General features: G+C 38.2%; 1 protein-coding gene across 1 annotated transcript; it reads right to left on the bottom strand.

Annotated features, from left to right (window-relative positions):
* Positions 1 to 172: 172 nt before the first annotated feature.
* On the bottom strand, positions 173 to 14,620 carry LOC116248392 (uncharacterized). Its single transcript, XM_031621160.2, has 14 exons — positions 14,506 to 14,620; positions 12,768 to 13,304; positions 11,427 to 12,593; positions 11,025 to 11,349; positions 10,349 to 10,604; positions 9,982 to 10,198; positions 8,624 to 8,970; positions 7,362 to 7,862; positions 5,787 to 6,993; positions 5,323 to 5,676; positions 4,992 to 5,229; positions 947 to 4,035; positions 680 to 813; positions 173 to 592 (listed from the first exon to the last, which is right to left on the bottom strand). Exons 1-14 carry the CDS (start codon positions 14,605 to 14,607, stop codon positions 289 to 291), a joined length of 8,778 nt encoding a protein of 2,925 aa, XP_031477020.1. The 5' UTR covers positions 14,608 to 14,620; the 3' UTR covers positions 173 to 288.
* Between the last annotated feature and the right edge of the window lie 842 nt (positions 14,621 to 15,462).

Raw genomic sequence — 15,462 nt, 5'->3', positions numbered from 1 at the left:
TCCATTTTTTATTACCATAAAAACATTCCTAAACTAAAAATGATTAACCTAACATATGTTTCTCACCAAAACATTGTTAAGATCGTGTGTGTGTGTGTGTGTATATACATATATATATAGCGGTGAGGGGGATCTTCTGGTTTGAGATATATATTGCAATAAAAAAGCATATATATACAAACTTGGACATGTTTGAGACACCGATAGTCGAGATAAATCATACAAAGCTCCACAAGATCGCTTCATCGAGGTGTGCAAATGCTAAATGCATCTGTATTTCTTGGACTGTCATTTTTTTCGTCGATTGCGAGACTTGTTTTTTGGTCTCTGTTCATTTCTGCTTTCGGATTGAGGAGCCACGGCGGACTCTGCAGCCTGCCTGCACTTTTTCCTGCTCTTTTTCGATTTGGCGTTTGGTTTATTTGAAGCAGCATTGTCTTGAGAAGGTGCGGTTTTAACATCCGAAGGCGTGGAGTCAGTACCCTTTTCACGTGGAATCATGGAATCCACAACTTGTTGAAGCCTAGGTTGATGCTTCTGCAACTGTTCACACAAGGCTTTGATGAAATGAGCGTCTTCTTCAGATCTCTCACTGGAATGAACATATGAAATTTTTAGATCAGACCAAAATTGAGGCAGGATTGACTATTTATTATTAGAGAATAAATGAAAAACTAACCATTTCTGCATAGCCATGGAGAGCTGCTTCAGTTCACTGAGCATATTATTTATTTCATTGGGTAAATCTTTGACTCTATCAACTTGATCGTTCTGAAAATTGCTTGCCCCATGTAAGAATTCTTCTGCAGCCACCTACATAAATGACCAACTTAACCGTAAGACGCAAATATCATGTGGCGTGCTTTCTTTCTCTTTCTCTCTCTGAAATATAAAATAAACGACGAAGAAATTCAACGATGATAACAAGCTGACATGTGATTTGTACCTTCACGCTTTCTATAGTGGAAGCAAAGCCTTCTGCCCTCGTGTTCCCATCGTCCACAAAAGAAGAGAAGGCGATGAACATGTTCCACAATTGGATAAAGCTGCCTTGAAGGTCATCACATTTTTTTTCTATGTTAGATTTCTGATCGTCCTCCGCCATATTTGGACTATCACTGACCAATTCATCAACACAAGCACTATTACGAACAACATCCTCAGACGAATTTTTCATCTGGCTGTCCCTCTTGGTCGATTTTGGGAAAAATACGTCCAGGACGTTGTTTCTACATTGAACTAGCTCAGGAGTAAGAATCAAAGCTTCCTGCTGCAAAAGCTGCAAATTGACATTTTTCAAATTCATGACCACCATTGGATTATCAATTGCCTTCAATGCTTTAGCAAAACCCACAAGAAAGTGGATGTTTGAAACCCTAAGACGACTTCCTGCGTTACAAAACTGCTCACGGAAACTTTTAGGCAGAATGAAAAGGATGTTTGGGCTATTCAATAGCCTACAGAGTACTCCAAAATGACTTCTAGAGTTCACATGTATGATAACGATACAAACAACCAGCTGCAATATCAGCAATGGATAATACTTGCTCACATTCATCCCCGACATCTTAATCCATTCCTTGGTCACGCCACCCTGAAATAAAAGTTCTTCCAGAATTTTCAATACCAAATTGAAAGTATGCAAGAATGTGTCTGGACAAACATTCTCGCCCACAGAACACAAACCTACAAAAGGCTCAAAATCTGAATGCATGAGCAGACCACAGAATATGGACTTCGTACAGTACCAGCAGTCATCTGACACTTGAGAAGCTGATGTTAACAACACAAGTTGCTCAATAAGAAACATGAAACACTGGGGAGATATATAATCAACCTCCTTAGTCCAGTTGGCATCATAACTACACTGCAAGGCAGCGGCAAAGGCACATATAAAGGAAGGCCTTACGCATCTTGAGCCCAAGTATTCCTTCAGTTCTACAATAAAAGGTCTCCAAATAGGCATGCCATTCAGCCTATCCTTGACCAACTCAAAGTGTTCATCACCAAATTTTCCACGCAAAAACAGGAGCACTACAAGCCTCCCTATCCAGCCATGTGTCATTCTGTTCTGCTTTACATGGAAGACCTTTTCATGTATTAGTTCATCAAGGAGCCGCAAAGCTTTATCATTCTGTCTCAAGTGAAGCAACTTCTCTGACATTCCTTCTTGCCAATCAAGAGGGAAAATGATGTTAAAAAACAAAAACTTCGAATCGCCGAGCAATTTATGCAGCTTGCTAGCGTGACATTTAGCCTCCACTGGTGTCTCTCTCAAAAGGAAGCTTGATATGTCAAAAACCTGAAGCACAACCAGACCCTGAGAGAAGCGATCTGACTTCTGACTAGAATACGTACAAAGTGCTTCCAGTTTCTCCAAGACTTGAAAACCAACATAAACAAGCTCTGAACACCAATATTTGCGTGCACATGACTGAACATGTTGAGAAGACAGATGGTAACTATTGCCTTTCTTACAGAGTATAGATTTACCATTTGCTTTGAGCCAGCTAGCCTCAGGCTTTACTGCAACATAGAACTTTGGATCGTCCAGCTTTTGGATGCCCATATACTCTAGACAGAAGCACTCATAGTTCTCCAACTCACTGCCAGAATTTTGCTCAAGTGATTGAATGCATTGAAGAACAGACAAAATCATATTTTTAAACAGATTCCAGAAGTAAACTAGTACCTCTGGCGAGGTACGGTTGTGGAGCATCATCTCTGTCACATGCTCCAATGGATTCAAAACCAGTTCAGATTCGAAACTGTACCTTGAGGGGTTTACTTTACAACATAGGTCAAGAACTCCACGATAAACCAAAGCCTCAAGCTTGATATTTCCCAACCTACGTGCAGTGTTGAAGTCTTGTAACAATTCTGAGAAGCTTGTTTCTTGCCTAGCTAGAAAATCAGCCTCAACAAAAACAGATTCGTTAGAGGCGAGTGGTTGCATTGTAGCAAGTAATTTCGCTTTCCTTATTAGCTCATCCTTCTGCTCAAATTGCTTCAGCGGCCAACCCCTGCTCCCTGACGTCCAAAGTGAAGAAATAACAACATGAAAGATAATCAACCTAGAAGATTCCCCAAAACATCCTGCCTTTTCTAGCATTTCAGCTTCCGACAAAAGGTTGCCCATCATTTTTGCAGTTTTAGCAGCTTCCAGAAAGTTACCGCATTGCTTTTCAATGGCCAATAACTCACCAAAACAATGCCTGTCCCTAAGAAAGGAACGAGTCAAGTCCATTGATGGAAAAGCACAGACAAATTTCATCATGGACTTGTAGTCATTGCGCTTGTGATAAAGAAGGGCACACCTCTCCAAGTAATCATGAATGATCCTATTGAATTCTTCAGAGATTTCACGTTCATGAGTTGAAACTTCTTTCCATAGTTCAATGAAGTTCAGACCTTCATCTAAAAGCTCTCTTTTTTCACACGAAGCCAAGCATTTTGCAAAGAACTTCAGATCTATGAATGGTAAAGCACGGACAAATTTCATCATGGACTTGTGATCATTAAGTTCATGATAATGAAAGGCACACCTCTCCAAGTAATCATGAATGATCCTATTGAATTCTTCAGAGATTTCACGTTCATGAGTTGAAACTTCTTTCCATAGTTCAATGAAGTTCAGACCTTCAACTAAAAGCTCTCTTTTTTCACATGAAGCCAAGCTTTTTGCAAAGAACTTCAGATCTATGAATGGTAAAGCTCGGACAAATTTCATCATGGACTTGTGATCATTAAGTTCATGATAATGAAAGGCACAACTCTCCAAATATTCACGTATGACTTTGTCAAGTTCTCCAGAGTTCCTAGCATCATGTTCAAAAGCTGAAACCTCTTTCCATAGTTTGATGAAATCCAAACCTTTATTGAAAAGCTTTCCTTTCTTACAAGAATCCAAGCATTTGGCAAAGAACTTCCCTTTAGCATATACATCAGCAGCCTCCGACCAACATGTTGCCAAGGCAAAGCAGTCACCAGCATCCTCCAACCTTTCGTTCCCACATTTCTCCATGTAAATTTGACCTTCAGTTGTTCACGGAAATACCAATGTCAGGACTGCAAAGTATTATCTCATTCGGAACAAATACTTTGCTGCTACAGATAAATTGAAAAGTGCCCCTATGTTGATAGCTAAGATATGGCTGCTGATTAAGTGAAGAAGACAATACATTAAGCATGAAATTAATAACACCAAACGGATATAAATGAAGTCTTTCAATCAACTTTGCAGATTTATGGATTTCTTCTTATAAGGATAATATCTTTCTGGTGAGACAAAGCTTGCAATGGTGTTATCAAGCAGGAAACTCCACATTTAGGATGGTCCAACTCAAAGAATTACCTATTCAAATCAATGTGGTAAACATCGGTTTTTGAACCAAACCAGCAAGGCCTCTGACTCAGTGAATTGGCCGATAAAGTCAGTCAGCTGAATTTGTTGTGAATAAGCCAAATGAAAATTTTCATAAAAATAAATCAAAAACACAAAACCATAAATATTTAAAAAATAGCTAAAAGCTAATGCTTGGCACCCTTAAACCGACCGCCGCATTGAATCGGCTGATGCAGGCCAATTTTGACAATGTTGACAGACTATTTGCACCACAGGGGAAAGACCCCTTTATGTGCATCATTGAATCATTGAGTACAATTGGTCGACCCTTCTATTCTTTTCCACCAACCAATACCGTATCATTGTCCTGGAAATGCACTTACGAGAAGATCCCAAAAAATATAGAATGTTAGGATGGCTCAAAAAATAATGCAACTGGGATACGTTTGGCAAGAAGTCTGGCCACAGGGCTCGATGCAAAACGCCCCTCTCCCTCTCCAGACTCCACATTCACATATAGACACGAGCATGGGAAGGCACAACAGAATATTCAGGGTGCATGCATAAAAACCATATAAAAAACGAAAGAGCATAGAACTCTGAAGCATTAAATGAAGATCAAACAGAAGCATGTATAATTTATGACCTGCAATCCTATATTCTTGTAACTTCATATAGCAATTTGCAGCTGCCTCCATTTTTCCTATGGTTTGATAAATCTCAGCAGCTTGCGTCAGCACGTTTGTAGCCATACAAATATTTGTGCAAAGAAGATGATCACCAGTTGCTTCAAGGCTGGCAGCTTTAGCCATCATTGCGCCATAGACATCTCCAGCTCTTTCAAAACACATGGTGGCCATAACAAAGTTTCCTTCATTAAAAAGCTTTAGCATGCCAAAAAAAAATGTCAGAAATGTCATGCTAGGAACCATAACTAATTTGAAAAAAGGTGAAAAGCATAACAACTAAAGGCACACCTTGATTCCACGGATTTTCCACTCCTCTGCAGTGCTTGCAACTCCCATTGACTGTATAATTGAGCTATCAATTTGCCTTGTCTGAACAAGGCCTAGAGACTTCCAGTAATCAAACATTGGCTTAGAAAATTCATCATCTGTCTCACAAAACCAAAGTCTTTGACGAGTACGAGTTATAGCAACATATAGTTGCTTTAGTTCTGAGCAAAGGATGAGGTGTTTTGTCTCTTCAAATCTTGGGAAACCGCTGGGATGGTGGACATTGAGCAAGTTTTTCTTTTCCATAAATTGATATATCACCCTCCAGTGATTCTTCAACGGTGATGTACTAAAAAAGTTGTACAACAGAACATCCTACAGAACAATTGATTTTCTGGTGAGTGTATAAAGGGAGAATCATAGACATGCATAAAGACACAAAACAAAAGGCTCAGGTAAGTATTGGTTGCATCTACCCAACTTACCTGAAACTCCAAACCCTTGCACTCAACAATCGTCAAGACAAGTGCTTGATTTCCAACGTGATCAACAACGAGTTTCTTCATGCAATCATCACGCACCAAAATCACTTGTTCTGCTCCAAAACCTTCAAATTTTGCAGTGAAGTTCCCGTTACCACCAAAGATTTTTATCATGATGTTTTCATTGCTTCCTGATTCTAGCACGATTGGAACTTCCCCGCAAATAAGACTCACTTCAGGGCTTAAAATATCAACAGACATTGGGAAAAAATTGTATATGAGCTCAATAACAGTCCGTGCCAATTTGAGGACACCATCATGCGTTCGAAAATTTTGGTCGAGAAAGAACAAGTCAGACATCTTCAAGTCTCTATCCTTTACTTTCTCCATGGAGAAGGTACTAAATTCTGAAAGAAATTCCCTATAAAATAGGGATCTAATTTCTTGAAACCGAAAATCAACTCCCTTCGCAATTGTTTGTGCAGTATCACCGGCAAAAATAAACCCATGACAGACATTGCTGCAAACATACTTGAAAAGGGCAATTTGTCTCATTGTAAGGTCTTGCACCTCATCAACGAAAACAAAGTCCAGCTTCTTTCCTCTATATGGCTGATTCTTCAAACGATAATGAAGATTGATGATTAGATCAGACAAGTCAAAATCACCACTTTCCAGTTTCCTTTTCTCATAATCAAGAAAAATATCATATATAACTTCTCTTTCTTCCAAGTTCAAAGTGGAGACACGCTTTTGGGAAAGCATAAGATACTGACTGCGACTAAGCGTGCAATCAAGTTCTGCACCAGACTCGTAACCACCCTTAATATGAGAAATTATCTGAGAAAAAACTGTTAATGCATCAAGTTTTTTTGTCTTTTTTGCATCGAAGTGGGGCCAGTAAAATGAATGAAAGCGATCAAACACAACCTCTTTCCTTTTTATAAAAGCCAGCAATGCAAGAGATTTTGATTGTCCACCTTCATGCAACCAAATATCTGTCACATCACGGAACCTAGCAAAATACGATTGAGGTATTGTGCCGTCTAACATCAACAAGAACTTCTCGAAGGTGATAACCAGAGGAAATTGTTCATCATGGACGTCTGTAAAGCTATCTGGAATATTCATTAACTCAGAAAGACTATCATTGATGTCATACAGATGGGCAGAATCATCAACATGAGAACATTCTCCCTCCAAGACAACTCTGTCCAAGAAAAAACACTTTTAGCAGATAAAGACAAAAAAACACATAGAAAAACCATGGCTAAAGTTTCCAGATTCTAAAAACCTCTATTAAACAAAATAACATTGACCATATGTTACTACAGTTGCATGGACATTATGGCCTGATTTTTCCCCTTCAAAGTTATCAGTATATTTAAAGTTTAACCAACAATGAAGGGAAGATACAAATGAGTAGCAAATCTTGTATAGAAAAGCAATCTAAAAGATATACATTAACAAGCCAAATGCTATATAACAGATTGTCCATATGCCAGAATGTCATTATATGATAAACCCCCAAGCTACAATTCAGAAACAACAAATGCAGTAGGATACACAATTACATACCTTTGCAGCTTAACTACATGATTTTTGACTGCTGAACAAAGTCTTTGGCTGACAGTAACAAACATCTGCCTTAATGGATTCTCTATTGTAACTGGCTCTTTTAAACTTAGAGTGTTGGTGGACAGTCCTTTTGAAGCAAGACGATAATTTTGTTCATTCTGGATCAGCTTCATTGTAAGGGCAGTCGTCTTCCCTGTACCAGACCTTCCTAGAATAAAAGTACTGTTTGGGAACAATATTATTTCCTGTTCCCTATCAGTGACTTCAAAGGGAAGTTCAATTTCATTCCCATCTTTTGAAGTAAGCAGATGCTTGACAACCCCATATGACAGCGAGTAAAACTTCATTAAAAGCAAACTTTCATGTACATTTGACTTCTCCATAGACACTGGAAGATCCGAAGCCTCAGGTCCCTCTGAAGCATAATTCTCTACTGCGCCAACAGCCTTATAACGAACAAAACCCTCACTATATTCCCAGGTCATTGGCACTACAAGCTTTCTGTAATACCAAATTATTAGATCAGAAGTACAAATCAGAAAGAGCAAAAGTGGAAAAAAGGAATAATTAAACACATCAAAGTGCAAAAAATAAGCATACAAGTACAACAGCATTAATTAGAGCAGTTTCAGCAGACATCTCAGGTGCGTGTGGCACTTCTGTGTTCACTTTTTATATATCAAAATAACTCCTTTTATGGTTGGAAAAACCACGGGTCCACAACATTTCCTTGAACGACTAACCATAACAGTCTAGGCCAGCCTAGCAAAAATGAATTTAAATGTCCAAATGCTCAAAAAAAATCCTTCGCTACTTTGTGAATGATTCTAAGAACAGCCAACTATGAGTCACAAGCAAAATTTTGAAAACTATTTTACATGTCTTGCTTGATGGTGTAGGTTTCTAGGTCTAATTGATGCATCATTTGCTTGTTTGAATGATCCACCTATCAAGTGAAATTTCAAGGTAATACTGCTCGTTATGTATTAATTTCAAGGAAATTTCTAATGCACAGTAAAAAATTTGACTGCAATTACTGTATAGATTTTCATGCTCGTGTGATTTAAGCTTATAGCTATAATTGATACACTAGTTGTTTTGGTGACTTATGATCTGTTCTGTTTTACTAATTACTGCACCTTCTATACAAATCCGCTAGAGAGAGAGAGAGAGAGATGCACATACAAGGATCAAGTAAAACCAAAGTTCTGCATGTGACAGTAATATTAACAGCACCAAGAAGATCAATAAGCAAAACATACCCTTGAATATGCCTTGTCTTGCAATAATTTGTATAGATGTCAGTATACATCAAGAAAATGTTTTCAAGCCGCTTAACAAGTTTAGGGACACCAGCTGGTGGCAGGATATCCCAAACCTTCAATATCTGGACAAGGACAGAATCCTTAATGACATCAACCGTCCATACAAGTTGAAGTCCTTCAATCTTATGATGGTTCACAAGCTGAGAAGCACTTTCCTCAGTTCTCATCCACATTTTTGGTCGCCAACCACCGGCAAGTTTCAATAAGAAACTAATGATGAACTTTTTTGTATGAAGAGATGCTAATTTCATGAAAGACTTCTTGAATTCATTGCTGAAAACAACCTATATAATCAGACAACATCGAAGATTTCTAATCAAATGGCTTGCAGAAAAACAAAGACAAATAATTCGTCCAATAAAAGGTAAATGCAACAATATAATATGTTCTGCCTCTAAGACGGCAATCATAAAGTATTGTCAGTAAAGCATATCTTTTCAAAACATTGAAAAAACTCACCTGTCAAGTACACAGGAAAATTTCCATCAAATGGACGCAATATATGTGACATTGTGATGCTTATTGTTATATAAATGTGCTCCTTTTCCAACAAATACCACGAACAGTAATTAAAATAAAAATTATTTAACTAATGGTACTAAAATACTGGTTGACATAATTTTAATGTGGATTATGTATCTAGAAATAAAAAAAAACGTTTGTGGAAATTGGAGATTGATGGAAGAAAATTGATCCAATAAAGACCAAACTGGACATTTGACAAACTGCAAACTGTAAGCACTGTGTGAAATACACTTTGAATTTTAAGTGCACCTGATGTTTGAAAACTCTAAAGAAGGCAACAAACTTTTTAGTTGCATACATCGTGGAAGAAAGTACATTTTTGTGCCTACTAAACAGAGATCAAGATAACACTGCTCGTTATGTATTAATTTGTAAACATGTTGGACATTTTGTCAGGCTCAAGAATACATCCACTGACACATGTCAAGAAAAAAAATTGTCTCTTGAGCTTTATCCGCAGTTTTACTCTCTTATTGTTTCATTGGACATAGTACTGCAGCCAGTTGGACCGGGGCTTGGTCTGAATCAGAATGTGCTAAATGCTTGGGCCAACTCTGAAATGAGGAGCTTGGCATTCATTGTGAGCTTTCAACTGCTTAGTGCCATCAACAGGTGACAGACACTGTTTAGGGCTTGTAACCACACCTCAATGATTGGTTTTGGCCTAACATCAACAGGGTTTTTTAAGTAATATTATGGCACAAGCTACCATAAGATTATTCTTTTACATAATTATCAATCATTAAACTAAAATTCAGACACACCCTTACCTTCCATCTTGAATGCATAAAAAGAACTGAATCTTCAGAAAGCAAATCATCAAGTTGATCAAGTTCTTGTTTAGTCTCAATTATAACTTGAGCCAAGAATTTGCACTCTCCAGCATTGAAGAAAAAACCACGTTGCTTTGCATCAAGGACCAGATGCTTCCAGACAGAACCACTGGAAATCAAAGTTGATTCGTTTCCTATAACCCATAAACAGTACCTGCATTGGTTAAGAAGGACCATGATGAGAGTGCAAACATTTGAGAAGTGCAAACACAGAAAGAATTACTAGCATAAATGCAAGAAACGTATATTGCAATATGTAAATGTTCATACTTGTTAATAAAGCTAATACACACAAAGGAAGTACCTAGCCCTTGTTAATGCTACATTTGCTCGATTAAGATTTGAAAGAAAACCTATAGAACCCCCAGCATTGCACCTCACAGTTGAAAGAATTATCACGTCAGTTTCACCTCCTTGATACCCATCTATAGACTTGACGCTCAAAACGAAGTCAGCATGCAGGTCATACAGCCCAATAAGCTTCTCTTGGATTGCAAGAACTTGTGCAGTATATGGAGAAACTATGCCAATGCTGAGTCTGTCCTTTTTGCCAACCCAAGCTGCAAAAGAAAGATGGAGATTGTCAATATGCCTTTTCCAGAAAGGTGAAGAATAGTACGCTTCAGGAGAAAAAGAAAAAGAAAAATCAGATGAGTTGTCAATCTGATATCTGCAGAATCATGGATTTAACTAGGCAAGTTGGCAAGTTCGTGAGCATCATATATTACAGCAGCAAAGGTAATAAACCAGCCGACAACTAGAACCACAGACTTGAGCTGATGTTCAGGCTTCAGAGTTCTCAAAAACACCAACAGGAGGACCAAATATATGTGCTGAAGGACCCCGATCAAGTACACTTATATAGCATTGAAAGAAAGTGTAGACAGAGAAGGAAATATCCCAGTCTAAGCAATGAACGAGCAAAATAAACAATTTTTTCAAAAAACCATGCATAGCAAAGGTAAGTAACAAGTTATTACCTTCAAAAAGCCTTCTTACAATTTGGCTTATAACAGCAACTTCTACAATATTCTTCCAACTACCTGTCTCATCTTTAATCTCCTTTCCCTCAGAAACATTTATAAAAGAGTATGTGCTGTACATACGTTCAGGAAGGTAAAACTTTGTATATTCAGCACAACGCACATTTGGACCATCCAATATTTTCTTGCCATAAAATGCTGAATTTGGGAAAATACTTATAGATGGATGCATCCTATACTGCACATTGAGCAGATCCTTAGAGTGGCCTAATAAAACCAGCCGCTCAAAAAGACTTCGGCCGAAACCACATTCTTCAGAAATCTAAGAAGTAAAGAAAAATGAACCCATTCAGCCAGCAAAAAGTAGTGAAGCAAAAAAAATCAGTAAAATAAGCAAACCTTGCTTTTGACAGTTGCGCACAGTTGTCGTTCATCCCCAATCAAGACAGCATGTCTCAATCCATCAAGTTGCAAAGGAATGGCTGACTCACATTCTTTTATTTGGGCAGCTTCGTCAATGACCAATACTGACAAATGGTTGATCTCAAAACTATGTAAGAAAGCAGCACTGGAGGTGGTGCAGAAAACCAGAGAAGCACAGCGCAACAAATCCTTTCTCCCAATTGAGGATCGTTTGAAAGATCTCTTAAGATACTGAAGAGTATCAAGGCAAGCAATTCTAACCACTTGTAATGACCTACAGGTAGCACCTTCAGAAAAAACATCATTCAGACTGTTTTTCGTGGATGAAATTTCGGGAATGTCAGTGTTCATAGGACTTGAAAATATTCTTTCCAGTTCTATACTTCTGCTGTCCATGCTAGACATAAGTTTTCTCAAATGAGAGAGCAACTTGAGAAGCAAGTCAATATATTCTATCTCAAGGTCCGATATAAACTCTCTGGGCAGATGTGTCGATATAATGACAGCATAATCTTCAAGGGTTACTGCAATAGAGTCGAAGCGTGGTCTCAAAAAATCCACAAAGCATACTGCAGCTTTACTGTCCATATCAGCTGTGCACCTATTGTACTCAAAGGCACACGTGTCAAGAAATTTGATCATTGATGCTAGCTTATGCTCCCATCCAGTGCGTAGATCAAGGCATTCACTAAGCCTAGCAACTCGATGGTCGAGAAATATTTCATTCAGATCATCATCAACATCAAGGCTCAGTCTTTCTTTGTTGCCAACCAACAATATATCTCCTAAGAAACAACCATGCATGTAATCTCTGGAGCCCCAATTTGAGTCTCTAACTAACTTAAGGACACGTGATGCAACCTCCTTAATTGCAACATTGGTTGATGCACAAGTAAGGATGGTAAAGTTCTGTTGTAATAGTGTCCACAAAAGTTTAGAGACAGTATTTGTCTTCCCTGTTCCAGGAGGCCCCTGGATGAGTTTCACTGCATGTGAATGCGTGCATTTGATCGTTGAAATGGCAGAAGATATAGCGCTAACTTGCGAATCATTTAAATTATACTGGCTCAGAGATGAAACTAGAGATTCTCTGAAAGAGTCCTCACACTGCTCAGATGCACAGATCATACAAGCTTCCCGTTCCTAGAAGAGAACATTTCCAAGATTTAAAAAGAGAAAAAGTTTGTATATACGTCTTAGAACCGCAACTTTAGAACCCATGAAATTGGACTTGCTTCAGCACGACCAGATGGAAAGACAAAAAATACTTTACAGAATGCAAAAAAGGGAAACGCAAGAAAAATAAAATTGACGCACCCAGGACTTAACACGGAGGACGTTTCTGATGATCTTCAAATTTACATTAGCATATTGCATCTTCAGTGCAGTATGAATCCTTTTGATTGTCGTTAAATTCATCAAAATTTTCAAAGATGTAAATTTCTCCTCGCCACCGGTTAACTTCATGCATTTCGATGCCTTTATTGACAGCATTCTTCTGAATTCCATGTCTTCTGGAACGTCAGTTACTAAGGCAAGAAAATAAGCGGCTCCATACCTACCCAAGTCAGAGACTTGATTAGGTCGTAGAGTTGATATAATTACAAGGTCACCCACATGTACTGCATCGGATTTATCATAATCGACAATATACTCAGTCTCCCAAAAGCGAATTCGAACATCATAACCGCAAGACTGTCGCTTGGATTTCTTCATAACTATCCCCGCTGAAGGAAGATCTTTAATTCTCTCCAAGCTTGAACACAGTTCAGCTCGAGTGTCGTCAACCAGAGGAAATATAAAAGATCCCAGGTGATCTTCAACTGATGAAAATTCGAAAGGAATCTCCTTGACCTGCAGAGCAGGAGATTTAGTTCAATTCTGCAACCGAGAAACTTGCATAGTAAACAAATTGTACTGCCACTACCAACATCCCTCCTTCCTACGTCCCACTTACTTACACCTGAATACCTCAAATAGTGAGGACTTTCGTAAATGTATGCTTCCCTGTAGTAGTTTAGCACAAATAGTGAGGACTTTCGTAAACGTATGCTGCCCTGTAGCAGTCTAGCAGATTAACGGAATTTAGTAGAACAATAATAAAATGAGCAATTGTACTTTATAAATAAGTTTTCATTTATGGACCATTTATGTTTAATTTCCCAAAGATGATCCTCACGTTCCCCAGTTTCCATATAGAGGCTTCACTTTTGACGGACAACTTTCAAAAAGTGGCTTCAGGTTAAAGATGGGTTGAAAGTTGAAACCATTGCCACATATGTGTATGGCGAAAAATTTCTCGAGTCTAATACTTACAAAGTTGTAAATCTTGAGAATTTCTCAGCAAATTTTTAAAAATTCAAAACATTTAATAAATTATAAAAATTATGAACAGAAAAATTAATAAAAATATGAAAACCATGAAAAAACACATATTATACGTGCTTTTTTCACATTTTTTATTTTCTAGAGTTAAAAACACATTTTATGAATGCCCTCAAATATCTTACGAGGCAACCGCTGCAAATTTAAGCAATTGTCACAAACATCGTGGGCGTTTTCAAAAATATTGCGCTAAATATGAAATAATAAGGAACAAAAAAAATGCAAAATCTCAATATTATGACAAAAATTGCGTTTCCACAATCTGGGGAAAATTTATTTTTAGTATAATTTGATCTTTTAAAATTTTTATCAATGTTTTTCTAGGAAAATCAATATAAAACTCAAATATGCACAATTATTCTATTAATATGCGTACATATTAATGAATAAAATTTTAGTCTCAACATTCTTACGGAAACAATTTCTTAATCTGAAATTTCAACGTAAAAGGCACCGGTCCACCGATTCATAGCTGCCATCGCTCCATCTACCATGAAAATTTCAACGCCATCCCACATGCATACTCATTAGATTGATCAGTGACAAAGTCTCTCCACCTAAGTGTGCTCATCGATAGACGATTAAAAACAACTGCCTGCTTGCTTTACTGATCAATCTGTGCAAATTTAACTGCATCTAGTGACTACCAAAAAAGGATGAAGCCGTTTACCTTGTCCTTCAGAAGATCTTCATTGAATATATCTTCCACTGACCAGTTAAGGACCGTCTCCACCAAATCCAGTCTTCTTCCATCATCCAAGTCGCTAGCCATCTCTTCTGCATGCATTGACAGGGGAAACAAAAAAAGGAACAGTATCAACTTCTGTTCTTCACCTCGGCCTTATATCTTCCTCCAGGACTTCTCTTAACCATTAAGAAACAACGTCGAGAAGGACAGGTTCGCACCAACGCCACCAACTACTGTACTATCATGCTTTTTGGGAGATTCCAAAAGAGAAAGGGAAAAAGCAATTCAAGAGGAAACACGAACTACAACAGTAGTACGGAATTGTAAAAAGGCCCAAATAAAGAATTGTAAAATTGAAGCAACGGACCGATGATTTTGCAGAAATTTAAAAAGCCATCTTCAGAAAAAAAGAAAAAGTGATGACAGAAGAAGAGAGGACGATGCAAAGACAAAATAAGGATGCCATTTGACTCAGGAAAACCAGGAAACGACAATGGAGCAGCTAGAGTGGCTTTGAAAGAGAGAACAACAACTTATAATCTTGTATTCCAAAAACATCACCAAGAATGAATCAAGTACCTGCGGCGGAGCTGGTGAAGAAGAACCCAGAAAGACGACGATGAATCGTTTCAACTTTATCCGATGATTGGCACGCTAGAAAGGGAAGGAAAAAAAGGAGATCAAGGGTGTACGGCCGTGAGGATATTAACTGTCATAATGCACGAAGCCACCGCGCGCTCCTTCGTCTTGAATACGGCAAAAACGACAATCCACCTTCGTCTTGAATACGGCAAAAACGACGAACCTCTGCTTCTTCTTCGTCATATTGGGCGCGAATCTCCATTACCGAACGAAGCGAATAAGAGAAGGCGGAAAGCTCGAGAGATTTTGAATCTTTTGATGCGTGCATTTCCCGGCGTTTTGTCTACCCGCCGTTTT

Source organism: Nymphaea colorata, chromosome 2 (genome assembly GCF_008831285.2).
Source record: "Nymphaea colorata isolate Beijing-Zhang1983 chromosome 2, ASM883128v2, whole genome shotgun sequence".
NCBI classification, from domain to species: Eukaryota; Viridiplantae; Streptophyta; class Magnoliopsida; order Nymphaeales; family Nymphaeaceae; genus Nymphaea; species Nymphaea colorata.
Note: the sequence above shows the minus strand (reverse complement) of the source record. Positions and strands in the feature narration are given on the sequence as shown.